Below are 17,854 nucleotides of genomic sequence, written 5' to 3' on the forward strand. Positions count from 1 at the left end.
TGGTGATCAGTACAACAAGCATAATTGGAGAACTTGAAGTTTTTGGCTTTCAACTCTTTAGTTTTTGAACCCCATTTGAGGGTTGTTTGGATAATATTTCCACCTTAGGAGACACATTCAGAATCTTTGAAAGATTCAGCACAAAAAGAGGCTCTAAGTTTAAAGAAATTAGAGAGGTGCTTTACTTATGAGTAAAGGCTTTTCCAAAATGAGCCAATCAGGATGATCAATGATCATTGATATTCATGCAGCTTGCCTTAAATAATTGTAATGTATAGTAGGGAGTGGTGAGACCAATATATGACGTTTGCTCCATGTGGAAGGTTGTAATTAGGCATGTTGGTCCAAATGTGGTCCAGAGTCATAAAATGGGCTGTTGTAGATGTTGTAACAAGTTGTAGCTTGTGAGGTGACATGAACTGGCATAGCTTAGAGTTTCTCGCACTTGTTGACTTGTAGCCAAACTTGAATCACCAATGACATATGGAGTGTGCCATGGTATACATAGCAGCATTGTTTGCAGAATGTGGAAAGAGGATTTGCAGTGGATCCTTTGGAGCCTTATAGACATTGATTATTGTTGCAAATTGCGTAAGAATCGAAGAGTCAACTATGGAGAGCAAGCACAAGCACTTTGTTGATTTAAAGAATAACCCTTTTCTTGTAGGAGGTGGATATCCCAAGGTCTTGTCTGTATGTAATAATGCAAAATCCGAGAACTCAGATACTTTGGTTTGATGGCATGTGTGTTTCTTGGAGACAAAGCACTACTACTGCAAGCATGCTTTGGGTGGACATGATGTCTCTTGCATGGAACTGGAATGACTTCGTATTGAGGGATTGCATGTTTGATTTATTATGATTTTATAATGTGAAGTCCATGTAATCATGGAGCCATTCACAACTTCATTTAAGGTGCTCAATTTCTTCGTTGATGTGCTTTTGTTCAATTTTGCGAAGGAGCTAGAAATTTGCAGGGTCACGAACTTGTGAGAGAAAAAAATATAACTAGTCCATGTGCTTTGATGTTTTACGGGTCGAATGCAAGAAAATCCATTGAAAGGCCATCCAAGTGGTGTATTGTTCGAGTGGCAACCGGTTGGATAGACATTGTTTAGATGGTTTTTGCCCACTTGAAATTCGCACGCTATCGAAAGTATTGGGTCCATGTTTCTGGAGTGGTGGTTTTTGTACAAGAATTTGTTGCCTATGCGTGCTTGTCCTCCTAGAGCCACTACGGGTGGGTGGCGCCGCCGCACGGGTGCTAGGTAGGGTGGGCACCGCCGTCGTTTTTTGAGAACGAGCGACAGGTTTTCGTAGCGAGAGCGATCGAATTTTGCAGGCAGGCAACTAGTTTTTGAGGCGTGCGTCGCCACTAGGTGATGCTGTGGAGACGCTGCCACTTTAGAAGAAGGATAGGATTGAGAAAGCTAGCTAAGGGTTCCAGGGTTTATAAAGGATTCCAGGGTTGAGGACTGGAGAGCTAGTCTCCTTCATTGATTCACGGGGTTAAGGGTTTAGAAGGAGGTACTAGGGTTCAGGAGTATTGGGCTCATGGAAAGGTTTCGAGTTGGTGTGGGAGTCCTTGAAGATGCCGTCCACACACTTCACAAGACCATCAAAAATGTCTAAGTTGCCTGAGCAAATCATACCAGGCTTGAGCATTAAGTCTACATGAAACCCACCAGTGTTCCTCAACTCCAACAATATCCTTATTGTTTTCTTGCACGATTTATGGGTCAAGTCATCTGCTTTGAGTATATGTCATGAAGTATGCAAGAGGTTGCAAACATCATTATAGTGTTTGTGTTTGGTGGCATTTGTATACTATACGTGTCATATTGCATGCCTTTGAGATGGTTGTTGAAGGTAGCAAACATTAATTGATTCAAGGTCATTGTTGGACTGTTGGCTAGTACCAATTTTGCTTAGAATGGTGATATAGAACATGTCATTTTGGCACGTCAACATTGTGAGCTCATAGTATTGTACATGTGTTCTCCACAAAGAAGGCAAGGGGACCATGGAGCTAGCGCAATCCAAGAATATCCAAGCATTACAAAAAATTTGGACTCAAAAAGGGGCCCTTTGGAGAATTACTAAAATATTAGAGGCTTGGATAAGGGAATATGGTATCCATGAAGGAGATTATGCCGTGTGGACTTCTCTGTGACAGAGTCTCCCTAAATCTAGGGGAAATTTTAGTTTTTTTTCAAAATACCCCAAAAAACGTCATTGGTGGTTCATAATAAAAAATTATCTTTGACAGGCCTGCCCTAACCCTGTCAGGCGTCCGATGTTTTCCTCCCAAGGCAAACTATCCCCTAGCTAAAACTATGCTCACGTTTTCCATTTGGTTCAACCATTTGGCCCAAACTCTCACTTCCTAACCAGCTCTCCCCCTATTCTCTCTCTTCCAAAATGTTTCAAACATTCATTCCCGCCACTTTCTAGCAATTGGTTTCAAAATATCTTCTTTCCACTCTTGCTTAGTCATTCTCTCTCCTCTTTGCTCACGTTTTTCTTCCACATTCAAAAATCTCTCATAGAAACTTATGTCAAAGCTTTGTTCATCCCTCTTCTCTTCCATTCATTCTCTACTTATTTCACTCTCTCTTAGAAACCAAAGTTGCGACCTAAATCTGCTTGGAAGGAGTGAGAAAAACAGGTGTTCTCTCATTTTTGGTTCTTCCCTTACCTTTTTGGAGTATAGAGAGTCACCTCCTGAAGTTGCGACCTAAATCTGCTTGGAAGGAGTGAGAAAAGCAGGTGTTCTATCATTTTCGGCTCTTTCTCTACCTTTTTGGAGTATATAGAGTCAACTCCAGAAGAAGGAACGCATACTTTCCAGGTAATGAGGTGATTTCGTCTTGAAAGTTTTGTTTGTATTAAGTAGATACGTTTTTGTATCACACTTTGTCTATATGTTTGTTAGAAGAGACAGGGAAGAGGGAGAGATTGAGGTAGATGATATATTAAACTACAAGACGATTTTTGACATTTTTTTCTTCAATGGTATAGGAGGGATAGATAGAGGAAGGGGGAGAGAGAGAGAGAGAGAGAGAGAGAGAGAGAGAGATTATTTCGAACTGCTATGTTGTTTTCTATTTGAGGGGATGAGTGAGGGAGAGAGAGACATAAAATAGTCATTTTTTTCTTCATTAGTATAGGAGGGATAGATATAGGAAGGGAAAGAGAGAGAGAGAGAGAGAGAGAGAGAGAGAGAGAGAGAGAGAGAGAGAGAGAGAGAGATTATATTTGAAACTGCTGTGTTTTTTTATCTGTTTGAGGGGATGAGTGAGGGAGAGAGATAGAAAATAGTCATTTTCTTATTTGCTAGTATAGGAGGGGTAGATAGAGGAAGGAAAAAGAGAGACAGAGATTATATTTCGAACTGCTATGTTTTCTTTTGTTGAGGGGATGATTGAGGGAGAGAGACAGAGATTGTATTTCAAACTGCTAGGTTTTAGAAGTATTTGAGAAAGAAGGAAGAAAAAGAGATCCTAATCAAAGAGTTTTGGGAGGGAGAGAGAGAGTGATATGATATTGATAATGTTTTCTTTATTTGTGGAGAAACAGCAGAGCAGGAAGAGAGCATATCGTAACTAAGTATTTCAAAAAAAATTGATGTTTGTTTGTGTGAGCGGTACCTTGGAAGACAGACTGAGAGAGAGAAGTATTCTATGTTTTTTGTAATAATATTTTGCTTGTTTTTGGGAGAGGTTTAGTTAAAGGAGAGAGGGAAGGAGGGGGAGGGAGAGGGAGGGGGAGGGAGAGGGAGAGAGAGAGAGAGAGAGAGAGAGAGAGAGAGAGAGAGAGAGAGAGAGAGAGAGAGAGAGAGAGACTTGCAAAGAAAGAGAAAGAGAGGGATAGAAAGAGAGAATAGAAGACATAAATTTGAGGGTCTTTGGAAGTAGAAAGAGCTAATTTTAATCATATGGTACAGGGGCAGAACTATGGAAGTAGAAAATGATAGATACATAAGTAGTTTATAGTCTGTTGTATTGAAGAATGCTAAGGATGAGCATGGGGAATGGATTCCTCAGCTCTGTAGGAAATATTCTTGGATCACAATGCAACCCACTAATCGTGGGTGCTATAACAAAGTGGGTCGGAAGGATGCAATAGACTTCTCTAAACATTAGAAGGGAAGGATCTTAGATTTTGAAATTTGTCCTGGCAGTAACATAGTGACACAAGTATATATTCAGCATGTCTTTACCCATGCAAACATATATGTGCATCCGAATGCAGGACTTCCATATCGTAGGCCCAATTGTAAGTTTTTCAACGTGTACTAGTACTTCATTTGCTTTTTAGAGTATTTGCATTTATTTGGGGACGTTGACACTACTGTCTTATGCCTTGTATTTGTTTTAAAGACTTATATCCATCTACTTACAAAGAGTGGGAGCCTGTAGCATGTGTAACTGGGGTGTTGCATGTCATCCTGTTGGCTCTTTCCTACCTCGAGTCGTATTCCGGAGTGGAGTAGGTTTTTATAGGTTTGGATTTTAGGTTTAGGGTTTAACCCTAAACTCTTCCCGAGCCATAACTCTTTATGGAGAGCTCGGTTTGCCTTTCTGTAAAAAGGTAAAATGATCGTAATTGAAAGCTCTACGCAACCGTGTCCACTACCTAGCCTAATTGTACATCATGTGGCTTTTATTTAAGAAATTAAGAAAATTTTTTAAGGTAGTAACCCAAAGTGGATGTTTGGGGTTGATATGTTTGGCTAGATTTGGAAAAATTTTTACTCTCCTTGCCCTTGAGTGGTATGTGCGTGAAAGTTTGAACTAGTGACTTGTTTTACACCTACCTACGCATGTTTACTCGCTACTTGAGACGCTAGTCTCCCCGGCAGCGGCGCCAAATGTTGGCTCTTTCCTACCGCTTTCGTAGGAAGAGCTGGGTATTCTATGTTGCAGGGTTCCGAGGCTTTTTGTCACCTACAGATATATTGGGATTGTCGTTGTAGTATATGTGTAGCTTAGGACCTCGAGTCGTATTCCGGTGAGAGACGTAGGCTTAAGTGTGGTAAGTAAACAAAATGCAAGCATGTGTAAAAGGCACGTAAACCATTGTTGTTGGGGTAATGAAGGCTTTCGCCTTCATTGGGGGTTGTAGGGTTTAGGAGGAGTTTAAGGGTTCAGAAGGAGGTTGTAGGGTTTAGAAAGAGTTCAAGGGTTTAGGAGAAGTTCCAGGGTTCAGAAGGAGGTTCCAGGGTTCAGAAAGAGTTCCAGGGTTTAGAAGGGGGTTCCAAGGTTTAGAAGGAGTCCAGGGTTAGAAGGAGGGTCCAAGGTTCAGAGTAGAGTACATGGTGGAGAACTCGTCTCCCTCGTAGATCATTGAGTTTAAGGGTTTAGGAAAGCATAGGAGTGGGAGAGGAAGAAGGTGTAAGAGCATGGGTGAAGTAAGAGAGAGAGGAGGAAGGAGGAGGAGGGAAGAGGAGGAAGAGGGAGGAGAGAGGAGGAGGAGGAGGAGGGAGGAGGAGGAGGAGGAGGAGGAGGGAGGAGGAGGAGGAGGAGGAGGAGGGAGAAGGAGGGAGGAGGAGAGGGAGAGGGTGGGTTGCAGGGTTGGAGGAGAGGGGAGAAGGGTTGCAAGGTTAGGACATGCTTTTGGACGTGCAGTGCAAGGAAGCATGGACACTTGAGACAAATGCTTGGAATACCAATGTAGACTCAACACAATGCCCCAAGAGTGTGGGCTTCATTCCATTATGGGGTATTTATACAAGTTGGAGAGCTTCTCTCCCTGCCTGTAACACAAAGTCGTATCACAAAGTTGTAACACAAAGTTGTATCACAAAGTTGTAACACAAAGTTGTATCACATTCTCTCTCTACATGTAGAAGTTGTAACACAAAGTTGTTACACAAAGTTGTAACACAAAGTTGTGTCACAAAGTCGTAACACAAAGTTGTTACACAAAGTCGTAACACAAAGTTGTGTCACAAAGTCGTAACACAAAGTTGTGTCACAAAGTCGTAACACAAAGTTGTAACACAAAATTGTGTCTAGAAGTTGTAACACCTTCTCTTTCTTCATAAGTTCATGTTGGCACAGAGTCAACACATCCAGATGAAGAAGGACAGTATGGTAGATTAGAATCTCTTTCCTTACCCTCTTTTGATAGTCCAGAATGGCTGCTTCCAATGGAGATAAGTGAATCATATAGAAATAGAATGTTTATGATGTGAGAAATGCTATGAAGCCAAATACTAGTGGAAGAAATGCTAGGTTGAGCTGGTTTCTTCCATTTCCATGCTTTGTTGATTTCTTTGCAAGTTGTAGGCAATTAAGGAAAACAAAGATTACTTACACTTGCAAGAGCTTAGAAATGGACTAGCTATCTGAGCTATTTGACAATGGATGGGGACAACAACAACATGTCATGATGAAGATTTAGTACAATGTCGATTGAACACTTCAGATGTGACATTTCGGTGAGCAAATCTTACAATTCTTGTTTGTATAAAAAATGATAAGGATCCTATGTATTAATAGATCCCAAATTTTGCAAGTATTTCATTAGAAGGCAAAATCTTTGCATGACTTTCACATATAGAAGGTTTAGATGGAAGAACCTTCAATGGGCAGTAATGGATGATGATCTGCGTGATGGGACTCATAGTCCTATTGTCGAGGTATCAATTTATTGACAAGGACATCCTGATCTAATGTTGGAATTGGAAGAGGAGTGGACCATGCGATTTATCAGGGAAGAATCACAATTGGCAATAGCAAGCCCTCCCCAAGACTTGGAATGCCATGTGTGTAATCCAGTGGCTGTTTAGCCTTGTGGTATGCGAGGCGTTCCTGCTGTAATGCTTTTGCACCATATCTGCGTAGGCTGTAGTTAAGAAGCTTATCTCCTCTTAAGGAGGGGTAGATGACTGTGAATTTCAGAGGGGATCTCGTTGCTGAGGTTGCGGACTCTGTCATCGAATCTTCTTGGGAAGAGGTTTGGCGGGGGTCTCGTTGTTGAGGTTGGCATTTCTTGCTATCTTGCATACATGTTGGATGCGATTGCACCCTTATCATTGAGCTTGTAGAGAATTAGGATGCAACTCTGATATTTTTGCATATAGGGGACAGCTTTGATGTTTGGCGGGGGTCTCGTTGTTGAGGATTGGTATAAAAAGGATGTTGGTCAAGAAGCTTATCTCCTCTTAAGGAGGGGTAGATGACTGTGAATATCGGAGGGGATGTCGTTGCTGAGGTTGCGGACGTTGCCATCGAATCTTCTTGGGAAGAGGTTTGGCGGGGGTCTCGTTGTTGAGGTTGGCATTTCTTGCTATCTTGCATACATGTTGGATGCGATTGCACCCGTAGCATTGAGCTTGTAGATAATTAGTATGCAAGTTTGATATTTTTGCATATAGGAGACGGCTGTGATGTTTGGCGGGGGTCTCGTTGCGGAGGCTGCAGACTCTGTTGCCAATTCATCTTGAGTTTTGGCATAGCTTTGTGTACTGCTTGTGAATTCATTGCATGCTTTGAGAGTATGGAATGAAAGTGTGTGATACTATTTTTTATGCAATCTAGTATGTGCCTATGCAAAATCATGTGAGTGCATGTGATGTGTCTAACTATATGCTTATTTGTGGGATTTGATAGGGAAACTAAGACTCAAACATCCCTATTGTGCAAAAAACGTGCATATGCAGTGAATGTGCGTGTAACAATCTAGTGCAAACTATATGTGCAAAAACGTGCATATGCGAGTGAGTGCTTGTGATACAATCTAAGCCTAACTAAGGAAGACTTGGTTTCCCAAATCTTCGTTGTTGTCGGGGATGGCTCGCGTGTTGATGTAGTAGCGCTTCAGTCGGCTCCCGTTTATTGTTGTGTTGAATTGGACTCCATCTAGTGTCTAAAGTAGCACAGCTTCGATGGGATTCATTTTTCGTACTCGGTAGGGTCCTTGACCTAGATACTTCAGTTTTCCCTTGTGTACCTTGGCATTGTATAACAGGACTAAGTCGCCTTCCTTGATGTCTTTATCTTTCAGATTCCTGTCAAACCATGCCTTTCTTCGGCGTTTTTCTGTTGTCATGGCATGATAGGCAACGAGTCTTGTCTCTGTATGCTTTTCCAACTGACAGAGCCTTTCTTTCAAGGACTCATGATCACCCATGCGTTCCTGTATTGCGATGCGTAGACTTGGTATTACAAATTCGAGTGGAACCACGGCTTCAAGGCCGTACACCAATTGAAAAGGGGTGTTCTCTGTACTGACCTTGAATGTGGTTCTGTATGCCCATAAGGCTGCATTCAGTTTCTCTGCCCAATCAGAACGCTGTGGTTCTACTACCTTGGTAAGGATATTGCATATGATTTTATTTGTGGATTCTGCTAGTCCATTCCCTTGGGGGTAGTAGGGTGTGCTTTTTCTATGAATGACCATGAAGCCAGACAAGAGTTCTTGGATTACCTCATTGACAAAATGTGTGCCTCTATCCGACACAATTTCAAGGGGGCATCCGAATCGGGTGATCACATGTTCGTACAAGAATCTTGCTGTGCTTTTGGCATCTGCCTTTCTAACTGCTTTAGCTTCAGCCCATTTTGTAAAGTAATCAGTGGCCACAATGATGTAGCGTGCCTGTGTTCCTTTTGCTGCTGGATGTATGGGACCCACATAATCAATCCCCCATTTTTCAAATGGCTGTTGTGCAACAACTGTTGTTAGGGGATTGAAGTCTTTGTGTTGTGGTTTAATAGTTCGTTGGCATACATCACAGCCTTTTACATATTCATAGGCATCTGCCCACAGTGTTGGCCACCAGTAGCCTGCAAGGAGAACTTTTCTTGCTGTGGCTTCCCCTTGGAAGTGTCCTCCTGCAATGCCTTCATGGACTTCACTCAGGATTGGCAGGATCTCATGAGGCATTACACATCTTCTTAATATCTGGTCCTTGCCCATCTTGTATAGTTGTCCTGCAATGAGTTGATATGGTGCAGCCTTTAGAATCAATTTTCTGGCATCTACTGCTTTCATGTCAGGGGGTGGTCTTCCTGCCATCAAGTACCCAATGATATCTCCACACCATTCTGGAACAGCATCTTTTTGAAATAGTGTGGCATCTGGTAAGTCGTCTTCTACTCCAGTGGCTTCTTCTCCTGTCTTGACTCGAGACATGTGATCGGCAATGTAGTGTTGGGCACCCTTGCGGACCACGATTTTGAAGTTGAATTCTTGCAGCAAGAGGAGCCATCTGGTTATTCTTCCTGTGGTACACGGACGGTTCACAAGATAAAGCAAGGCTTGATGGTCGGTGTAGAAGACAAAATCATTTGCGAGTAGATAGTGCCGAAATTTCTTTACACTATACACCATTGCTAGGGCTTCTCTTTCTGTGGTTGTATAGTTGATCTCTGCATCATTGAGTTGTCGACTGGCGAAGTAAACGGGGTAGTCTTTCTTATGTTCACCAGGTTGACAAAGCACACTCCCAATTGCATACTTGGATCCATCAGTATGAACATGAAAATCAATATCCCAATTGGGAGATAGAAGGATGGGTGCTGTGATTAGGCGCCACTTTAAAAGCTCAAAGGCTTGGTCGCACTCTTCGGTCCATAGGAACTCCACTAATAATTTGTAAAGTGGTCTAGCTATCATGGCATACCGCAATATAAATCTTCTATAATAGCCGGCATGTCCCATAAAGACCTGTACACCTTTGGAATTTGTAGGAGGAGGCAATTCCATGATGATTTTGATTTTGTCCATGTCAGTTGCAATCCCATGTTGAGAGACGATGTGTCCCAAAACAACTCCGTGGGTGACCATGAACTGGCATTTTGTGGGATTTAGGGAGATGCCATACTCCCTGCATTTGATTAGTACTTCTTCCAGACATTTGAAGTGGTCCTGTTTGGTTGAATGGATGCACAATTCATCCAAGAATACCTGTAAAAACTTATTCAAAAATGACTTGAAAGCTGTGAACATGACTCGCTGGAATGTGGCTGGGGCATTACAAAGGCCGAATGGCATGACTCTATATGCAAAAATACCCCATTCTGTAGCAAATGCTGTTTTCGATTGGTCTTGAGGAGCAATTTGCACTTGGTTATAGCCACTAAAGCCATCCAAGAAGCTATATATTTCGGATCCTGCCACCTTTTCCAACACTGTTTCTGTTAAGGGTAGGGGGTAGTGATCCCTAATTGTGGCGGCATTCACATTTTTCAAGTTCACGCATATTCTGAGCTTCTTGTTGCGTTTAGGCACAATGACAATGGGGGAAACCCAATCAGTGTGCTCGATCTCGTAGATGAATCCGGCATCTAGGAGTTTTTCCAGCTCGTCATAAACCATGGTGCCATATTTAGGATTTGTGCGATAAGGTCCACATACCTTAGGGCGAGCACCTTCCCTTATAGGAATCGTGTGAACTGCCACTTCTGGTGAAATGCCTTTCATCTCTTTGTATGACCATGCTAGGCAGTCACGGTATTCCATTAGGAGGTCTTTGAGTTTGATTTCATCTTCTTGACGGAGCTGTTTCCCAATGAAAACCAACTTTTCTTCCTCCCCTTCAAGGGCGAGGTCTATTGTGCGTGTTTTTGCCGGTCCCTCATAGATTGGAGTTTCTCCAATGCTATCGGTTTCTTGAACTTCAGATTCTCTGATTGGTCTTGGCATTGCTATTGGTGCACTGCCACTTGTATAATTCTTAAAGTATTCCGGCACTTCTCGAAGATCGGCCTCTGATGGGGTTGAACTAGCCTGACATGAGTCATGTGTACTGGGTGGCATAGTTGCATTTAGGAATTTGTTACGCTCTTCTTTTCTTTCTTTTTCTGAAGTCTCTTGATCGAGCTTCATCCGCACATGTGGCTTATATTTCCGAAACTTCTTACGTTGGGAACTGTGGGGTAACTTTTCCACTGGTAAAGTGTGTCCAAGTAAGGGTTCATGTGCTGCACATACTCCTTCCAGTCCCTCAGGGGACCATTCAAGAGGTGGTGGTATTGATTTGGAGGGAACTGACTTTGCAAGGTACAATTCGACGATCCTTGTTTGGACTCGTTCGAATTCATTGAAGTGCTCGGCCTTGGCTTTTCTGCGATTTCCACCTGCAGCTTTCTTGCGGGATCTTCTGCTGTTATTCAACTGTGGAGGTTCAACTTTTGGGAGCTCAACTGCCATTAGGGCATGGAGAATGGCTAGGTCATTATCAAAGATTTGATCTTCAATTTCAGCATTCACAGCCTCTGTTTCAAGGTCCCAAGGAAAATCTGAATCATCATTGGTATGGGTACCTTCTTCAGGTTCATTATCCCATTCGAGGTCAGCCATAAAGAATGGCATCTCTAGATTGATTGGTTCTTCATGTGTCGGTGGAGGATCGACCTGTAGTGCGTTAACATCTATCTGTGAGAAAATGGGGTCTAATGAATGGCAGTTGTCGATGGTTGCCAATGTTTGTATCCAGTTATTGACATTGCTTTGTGAGTCACCTGCTATGGCATGCTGTCGCAAGGGAGCTGATTTGCTCGAGAGTGTCGTGGAAGATGTGTCATCCAATGCTCTAGGAACAATTGGTTTAATAGCTCCTGTCTCCACATTCACCCTGACTGCAGTGTCTCGATTCTGGATTGTCAATCTATTAGTTCCCCAGTCATGGAGGACCGATGCTTCCCGTAACCAAGGACGTCCCAGTAAGATTTGATAGGATTTTTTGGGGAGATCCAAGATTGTGAATTGAAGGGAAAAGCGGACTCCTGCGATCTTTGTGGACACGCCATTCACTACTCCCAAGGGTTTAGCCCGTGAATCATCGGCAAGGCGTATGTTGAAATTAGCCTTTTGCATTGGTGGAAGACCCCATTCTTCGTAGAGCTCCTTTGATAGGACATTGACACCTGCTCCACCATCCACTATGGCGGACTTCATTATATGCTTTGTGGATTAAAGGCACAGTGATGTTGCGTATGTCATCTCGCTCACCCATCCGCACAGGGATATCTTCAATGTCGTTCATAGGTGGAGGGGGAGTTGCGAGTTCAATCCATCCTTTGAAACTCTCCCAGAGATTGGGACAATTTCGTAAGAGGATTCCGATGGGAATGGACACAGGGCAACTCAGGATGCTAGAGAGTGCAGCTCCTTCAAGTTGACATGGCGGTACATTCTGTTGTGGAGTCTGTTGTTGGAACAAAGGCTCGAGTACAGTATCAATACTTTGTGGGGCCAAGTCATGGATTGGGTCTTGAGCTTTTTGTTGAGCCTCAAATTGAGCTTGTTCATTTTGAACCCATTGCTGAAGTACCTGAAAACGAGCCTTCTCCACCTCTGCATTCGGGAATGGAGCTTCTTGTATTCGAGGCTCGGGAGTGGATGTGGATGAGCTCGGCTGCTCATTGCTTGGCGGAGGTGGAGACACTTGTGCTTTCTTTCTCAGAAGTCGCTTCGGTTGGATTGGAATGATAGGGTCCTTCGTGGCCTCTTTATGTTGGCGTGTAATTACATTGATAGGTTGTGACCTTAGACTTGCTGGACCCAGACTTTGATGGTCCACCCCAATGATGCCGATGGGGACGTCAGGCTTAACCTCTGTTTGTTCTGGGACCTTATTTTTCATGGGACAATCCATACAGGCATGTCCTATGCCACAATCTCTGCAAAGTGGTTGGAAAGTAGCGGGGCTACCACGATGAGGGCACTCTGCGATCCTATGATTTTCGCCACAACCGTAACACTTGATTGGTGCTCGAAATGTGTTGGGTCGCACTTGATTTGCATAGACTGGTATTAGACCCTCTGCACCTTCTACATAGTACACTGGGTACTCTGCTTCATACTCAAATAGCGAGTCTACTTCCTCGGCTTGTAATTGATGTATGGGAACTGCCGGAGGAGCTGGATTTGGTGCTCTTGGATACGGTCGTGGATTTGGATTCCTGAGTAGTTGTGGGACTTGTGTCCGAACGGGAACAGGATTTAGCCTCGGAGCTGGGGGCGCTTGTGCAAGTGCCGGTTGCCTGTATACTGGCATGGGTGCCGCTTGGTATTGTGGTGGTCGAGGCGGATTGTTGCGCATGTTGAAGATGCAACTGGTCTCATCATGGCCGTCGACGACACAGATATGGCACCACAACCGTGGCGGTGGATTTGCTTGTGCAGTGATTCTTGCTCTTAGGACTGGGCATTCATTTGCTGTATGATTTGCCAAGCAGTGTGAGCACCAGACATTTTCTCGCCGTGGATATGTTTGAGTTGGCGGCTGAGACAAGTGGAGTTTTTGATCCATGGCCTGCATCATATCTTCTTTTAATTTCAAGGTCATGGCCTCTAGGCGATCTTCATTGGTGGATGTTTCGGCAGTGTCCTTTGATTTACCTTTTTTCGAGCGTTTATCTCGTGTATGTGATCTGGCGTCATCACTGCTAGTGTCTGAATCTGTCATACCATCTTCGATGTCAATGGCTGCCGCATGAGCAGCACTGAATGTTTCATAGCTACTTATCTTTTTCATATCCTTGCAGATTTTCTTTCTGAGTCCTGCTATGAACCATGCCGTGAGGTACTTTGCATCTGGCCGTGGGTCACATTTGGCAATCAATCTCTTCATCTTTCCCAGGTATGTGCGTACATCTTCCCTCCGGCCTTGTTCGATCTTGCTGAGTTGGAGAGCGGGATCATCTTGTAGTCGTTCCGTTTGAAAGCGACGTTTGAATTCGGTTTGAAGTAGGTCCCATGTGGCACGTTCTTCCACAAGAAGGTCGAGGTACCATTCCGACGCCTCATCAGTTAAGGCCATTGGAAACCAAGCCACCTTAGTTTCATGGGATTGATCACCACCTGCTCGACATGCAGCATCAAAATGTTGGAGGAAGCGAGCAGGGTCTCCCCTACCATTATATTTGGGAAGTTCCATTTTTCCCAAGGGGCGTCGGCCGTGATTGTTGTGATTTCGTCGATTGAAGAAGTTGTCAGCCTCGGCATCGAGCTCGATGTCCCCATCATGCTCATGACGGCGTCCAGCCATGTTTGGGCGAGGAGGGGTTAAAGGAAGTTGTTGAATCTCAGGGGGGGAGTCGGGGTAGAGGATTGGCGGGGGCGGTTGTTGCAGTGGAGTTAGATGCGGATTGGGCGAGCGTTGGAGTCGAAGTAGTTGGCCGGAACGTAACTGCATGCAGATGGTGCGTGATTTGCGAAGGGTATCGCTACCCCAAGGGCGGGTGTGGAGGTAGTGCTGTTAGGAGAGTTAGAGTGGTGTTAGTTTGTGTAGGGACCGTCGTGTTAATAATGTGCCTAGGATTGTCCTACGTGTGTAGGGAAATGTGCCGGTGCAGACGGATCATTAATCGGAGGTCGTGGCGTGAAAATACGAGTGAATTAATGCAAAATGAGGCCCACACGGGGGCGCGAATGAACGTGTGCTAGGGATGCCGAAATGGGGTGCAATGGGCTGGAAAAATACCCCGTAACGTGGTGTTTCCGTGTGTGAAATCTGGGTTCAAACGGGGTTCAATTTGGGTCCCAAACGGATGAGTTTCGAGGGGTTAAAGGAGGGTAAATTTGGCGTTTGGGCGGTCCTAATGGTAGTGTGAATGGACTTTAAGTCCAACCGAGGGGTTGAAACCAAGTGACTCTAGTTAGACTAACTAACCTAGATCCTCCCAGTTATTGTAACTGGGAGGTTAAACTAACTGTAGTTAGATACGAACTGAAGAGTTAGTCTAACCTAACCGATGGCTAACTAAACTAACCTAACCGTAGTTACTACTAACCAAACCTACGTAGCTAATCTAACTGAGGTTAACTATCTAACCTAGGGTTAACTAACCTAACCTAACTGTAGTTAGTACTAACCTAACTATGGTTAAACTAACCCTAGAGTTAATGTTAGGTTAGGGTTAGTTTGGTTAGGTTTAGTTTTTTTTTTTTTTTTTGTGTGGTTCTGAGGGGGGCTGTCCGACGGCGGCGCCCTGGGGGGCTGCCCGAGGTGGCGCGGGGGCGGGACGGGGGTGCGTGAGCGGGGGGCAGGACGGGGGTGCGTGAGCGGGGGGATGGCGAGGAAGGGCGCAGGAGAGTGCGAGGGGGTGCGGGGGAGTGGCGCAGGGGGGAAGGGGCGTGCGGGGGAGTGGCGCAGGGGGGGAGGGGGTACGCGGGGGGGTTAGACAGAGGGGGCGGGGGGGGTTAGGGGGTGGGGGCGAGGGGGTTAGGGGTGCGCGGGGGGGTTAGGGGGAGGGCTGCGGGGCGGCGGCGCTGCGTGCGTCGCCGCGGGCGGGGTGGCGGGCGGGGGTGGCGCGGGAGGGGCGCGGGCGGGGTGGCGGGGCGGGGTAGGCGGGGGTTGGAGGGGCGCGGGGCGCGGGCGGGGTGGCGGCGCGGGGCGGGGTAGGCGGGGGCTGGAGGGGCGCGGGGCGCGGGCGGGGGGCGGCGGCGCTGCGTGCGTCGCCGCGGGCGGAGTGGCGGGCGGGGGTGGCGTGGGAGGGGCGCGGGTGGGGTGGCGAGCGCGGGGCGGGGTAGGCGGGTGCGCAGGCGGGGTGGCGGGGGTTGGAGGGGCGTGGGGCGGCGGCGCTGCGTGCGCCGCCGCGGGGGGTAGCGGGGGCGTACAGAGAGGGGGGGAGTAAGGGGGAGGGGGTAAGGAGGAGAGGGGGGTGGAGGGGCGAGCGTAAGGGGGCGGGGGAGAGAGAGAGAGGAGCGAATGGGAGAGAGAGAGGGGGGGTTAGGGGCGTACAGAGAGGGGGGGGGTAAGGGGGAGAGAGAGGAGAGGGGGGGTGGAGGGGGAGAAGGAGGAGAGAGGGGGATGGGGGGACGAGGGGGGTAAGGGGGAGAGAGGGGGAGGGGGGAGGTGGTAGTGGAGGGGGAGAACGAGGGGGTGGAGAGAGAGGGGGAGGAGGTGGAGGGGGAGGGGGAGAGGGGGAGGGGGGAGGTGGTAGTGGAGGGGGGGAGGGGAGGTGGTAGTGGAGGGGGGGAGGGGAGGTGGTAGTGGAGGGGGAGGGGGAGAGGGGGAGGTGAGGGGGAGGTGGAGATGAAGGGGGAGGGGGAAGAGGGGAGGTGGTAGTGGAGGGGGAGAGAGAGGAGAGGGGGGGTGGAGGGGGAGAAGGAGGAGAGAGGGGGAGAGGGGGAGGTGAGGGGGAGGTGGAGATGAAGGGGGAGGGGGAGAGGGGGAGATGGTGGTGGAGGGGGAGATGAAGGGGGAGGGGGAGAGGGGGAGATGGTGGTGGAGGGGGAGGGGGAGAGGGGGAGGTGAGAGGGAGATGGTGGTGGAGGGGGAGGGGGAGAGGGGGAGGTGAGGGGGAGGTGGAGATGAAGGGGGAGGGGGAGAGGGGGAGATGGTGGTGGAGGGGGAGGGGGAGAGGGGGAGGTGAGGGGGAGATGGTGGTGGAGGGGGAGGGGGAGAGGGGGAGGTGAGGGGGAGGTGGAGATGAAGGGGGAGGGGGAGAGGGGGAGATGGTGGTGGAGGGGGAGGGGGAGAGGGGGAGGTGAGGGGGAGATGGTGGTGGAGGGGGAGGGGGAGAGGGGGAGGTGAGGGGGAGGTGGAGATGAAGGGGGAGGGGGAGAGGGGGAGATGGTGGTGGAGGGGGAGGGGTAAAAGAGCAACAAAAAAACTGAAAGACGGAAATTGAAAAGCAAGGCGAAGTGGTTACCTGACGCTCTCCAAGTCTTTCTCGATGGAACGGGATTGTCGCGGAACAATGGACGGTGGGTGGAAGGCTAGGTCATCGCTGCGAGAAGGGCTCGATGTCACTTACATGGCGAGGATAGGAGTAAGGGGGCGGTCGATGGAGAGGGAGGAGTGTCTTGCGTGGGGCTCGGAAGGAGGAAGAGAATGGAGGCAAAAAGTGAAAGATGAAGCATGAGGGGGAGTGGAGTAGGTTTTTATAGGTTTGGATTTTAGGTTTAGGGTTTAGGTTTAGGGTTTAACCCTAAACTCTTCCCGAGCCATAACTCTTTATGGAGAGCTCGGTTTGCCTTTCTGTAAAAAGGTAAAATGATCGTAATTGAAAGCTCTACGCAACCGTGTCCACTACCTAGCCTAATTGTACATCATGTGGCTTTTATTTAAGAAATTAAGAAAATTTTTTAAGGTAGTAACCCAAAGTGGATGTTTGGGGTTGATATGTTTGGCTAGATTTGGAAAAATTTTTACTCTCCTTGCCCTTGAGTGGTATGTGCGTGAAAGTTTGAACTAGTGACTTGTTTTACACCTACCTACGCATGTTTACTCGCTACTTGAGACGCTAGTCTCCCCGGCAGCGGCGCCAAATGTTGGCTCTTTCCTACCGCTTTCGTAGGAAGAGCTGGGTATTCTATGTTGCAGGGTTCCGAGGCTTTTTGTCACCTACAGATATATTGGGATTGTCGTTGTAGTATATGTGTAGCTTAGGACCTCGAGTCGTATTCCGGTGAGAGACGTAGGCTTAAGTGTGGTAAGTAAACAAAATGCAAGCATGTGTAAAAGGCACGTAAACCATTGTTGTTGGGGTAATGAAGGCTTTCGCCTTCATTGGGGGTTGTAGGGTTTAGGAGGAGTTTAAGGGTTCAGAAGGAGGTTGTAGGGTTTAGAAAGAGTTCAAGGGTTTAGGAGAAGTTCCAGGGTTCAGAAGGAGGTTCCAGGGTTCAGAAAGAGTTCCAGGGTTTAGAAGGGGGTTCCAAGGTTTAGAAGGAGTCCAGGGTTAGAAGGAGGGTCCAAGGTTCAGAGTAGAGTACATGGTGGAGAACTCGTCTCCCTCGTAGATCATTGAGTTTAAGGGTTTAGGAAAGCATAGGAGTGGGAGAGGAAGAAGGTGTAAGAGCATGGGTGAAGTAAGAGAGAGAGGAGGAAGGAGGAGGAGGGAAGAGGAGGAAGAGGGAGGAGAGAGGAGGAGGAGGAGGAGGGAGGAGGAGG

At 46.9% G+C, this 17,854-nt stretch overlaps 1 protein-coding gene across 1 annotated transcript; it reads right to left on the reverse strand.

Annotated features, from left to right (window-relative positions):
* Nucleotides 1-1,530: 1,530 nt before the first annotated feature.
* Nucleotides 1,531-16,288, reverse strand: LOC147900605 (uncharacterized; the record flags this gene model as incomplete). Its single annotated transcript, XM_087376686.1, has 4 exons — nt 1,531-1,637; nt 15,836-15,893; nt 16,147-16,180; nt 16,260-16,288. Coding segments are annotated over 4 exons (228 nt in total), but the record flags the coding sequence as incomplete, so codon positions are not given.
* Between the last annotated feature and the right edge of the window lie 1,566 nt (nt 16,289-17,854).

Source organism: Dipteris shenzhenensis, chromosome 7 (genome assembly GCF_047967505.1).
Source record: "Dipteris shenzhenensis isolate YYH24624 ecotype China chromosome 7, Dip_SZ_1.0, whole genome shotgun sequence".
Taxonomy (NCBI): domain Eukaryota; kingdom Viridiplantae; phylum Streptophyta; class Polypodiopsida; order Gleicheniales; family Dipteridaceae; genus Dipteris; species Dipteris shenzhenensis.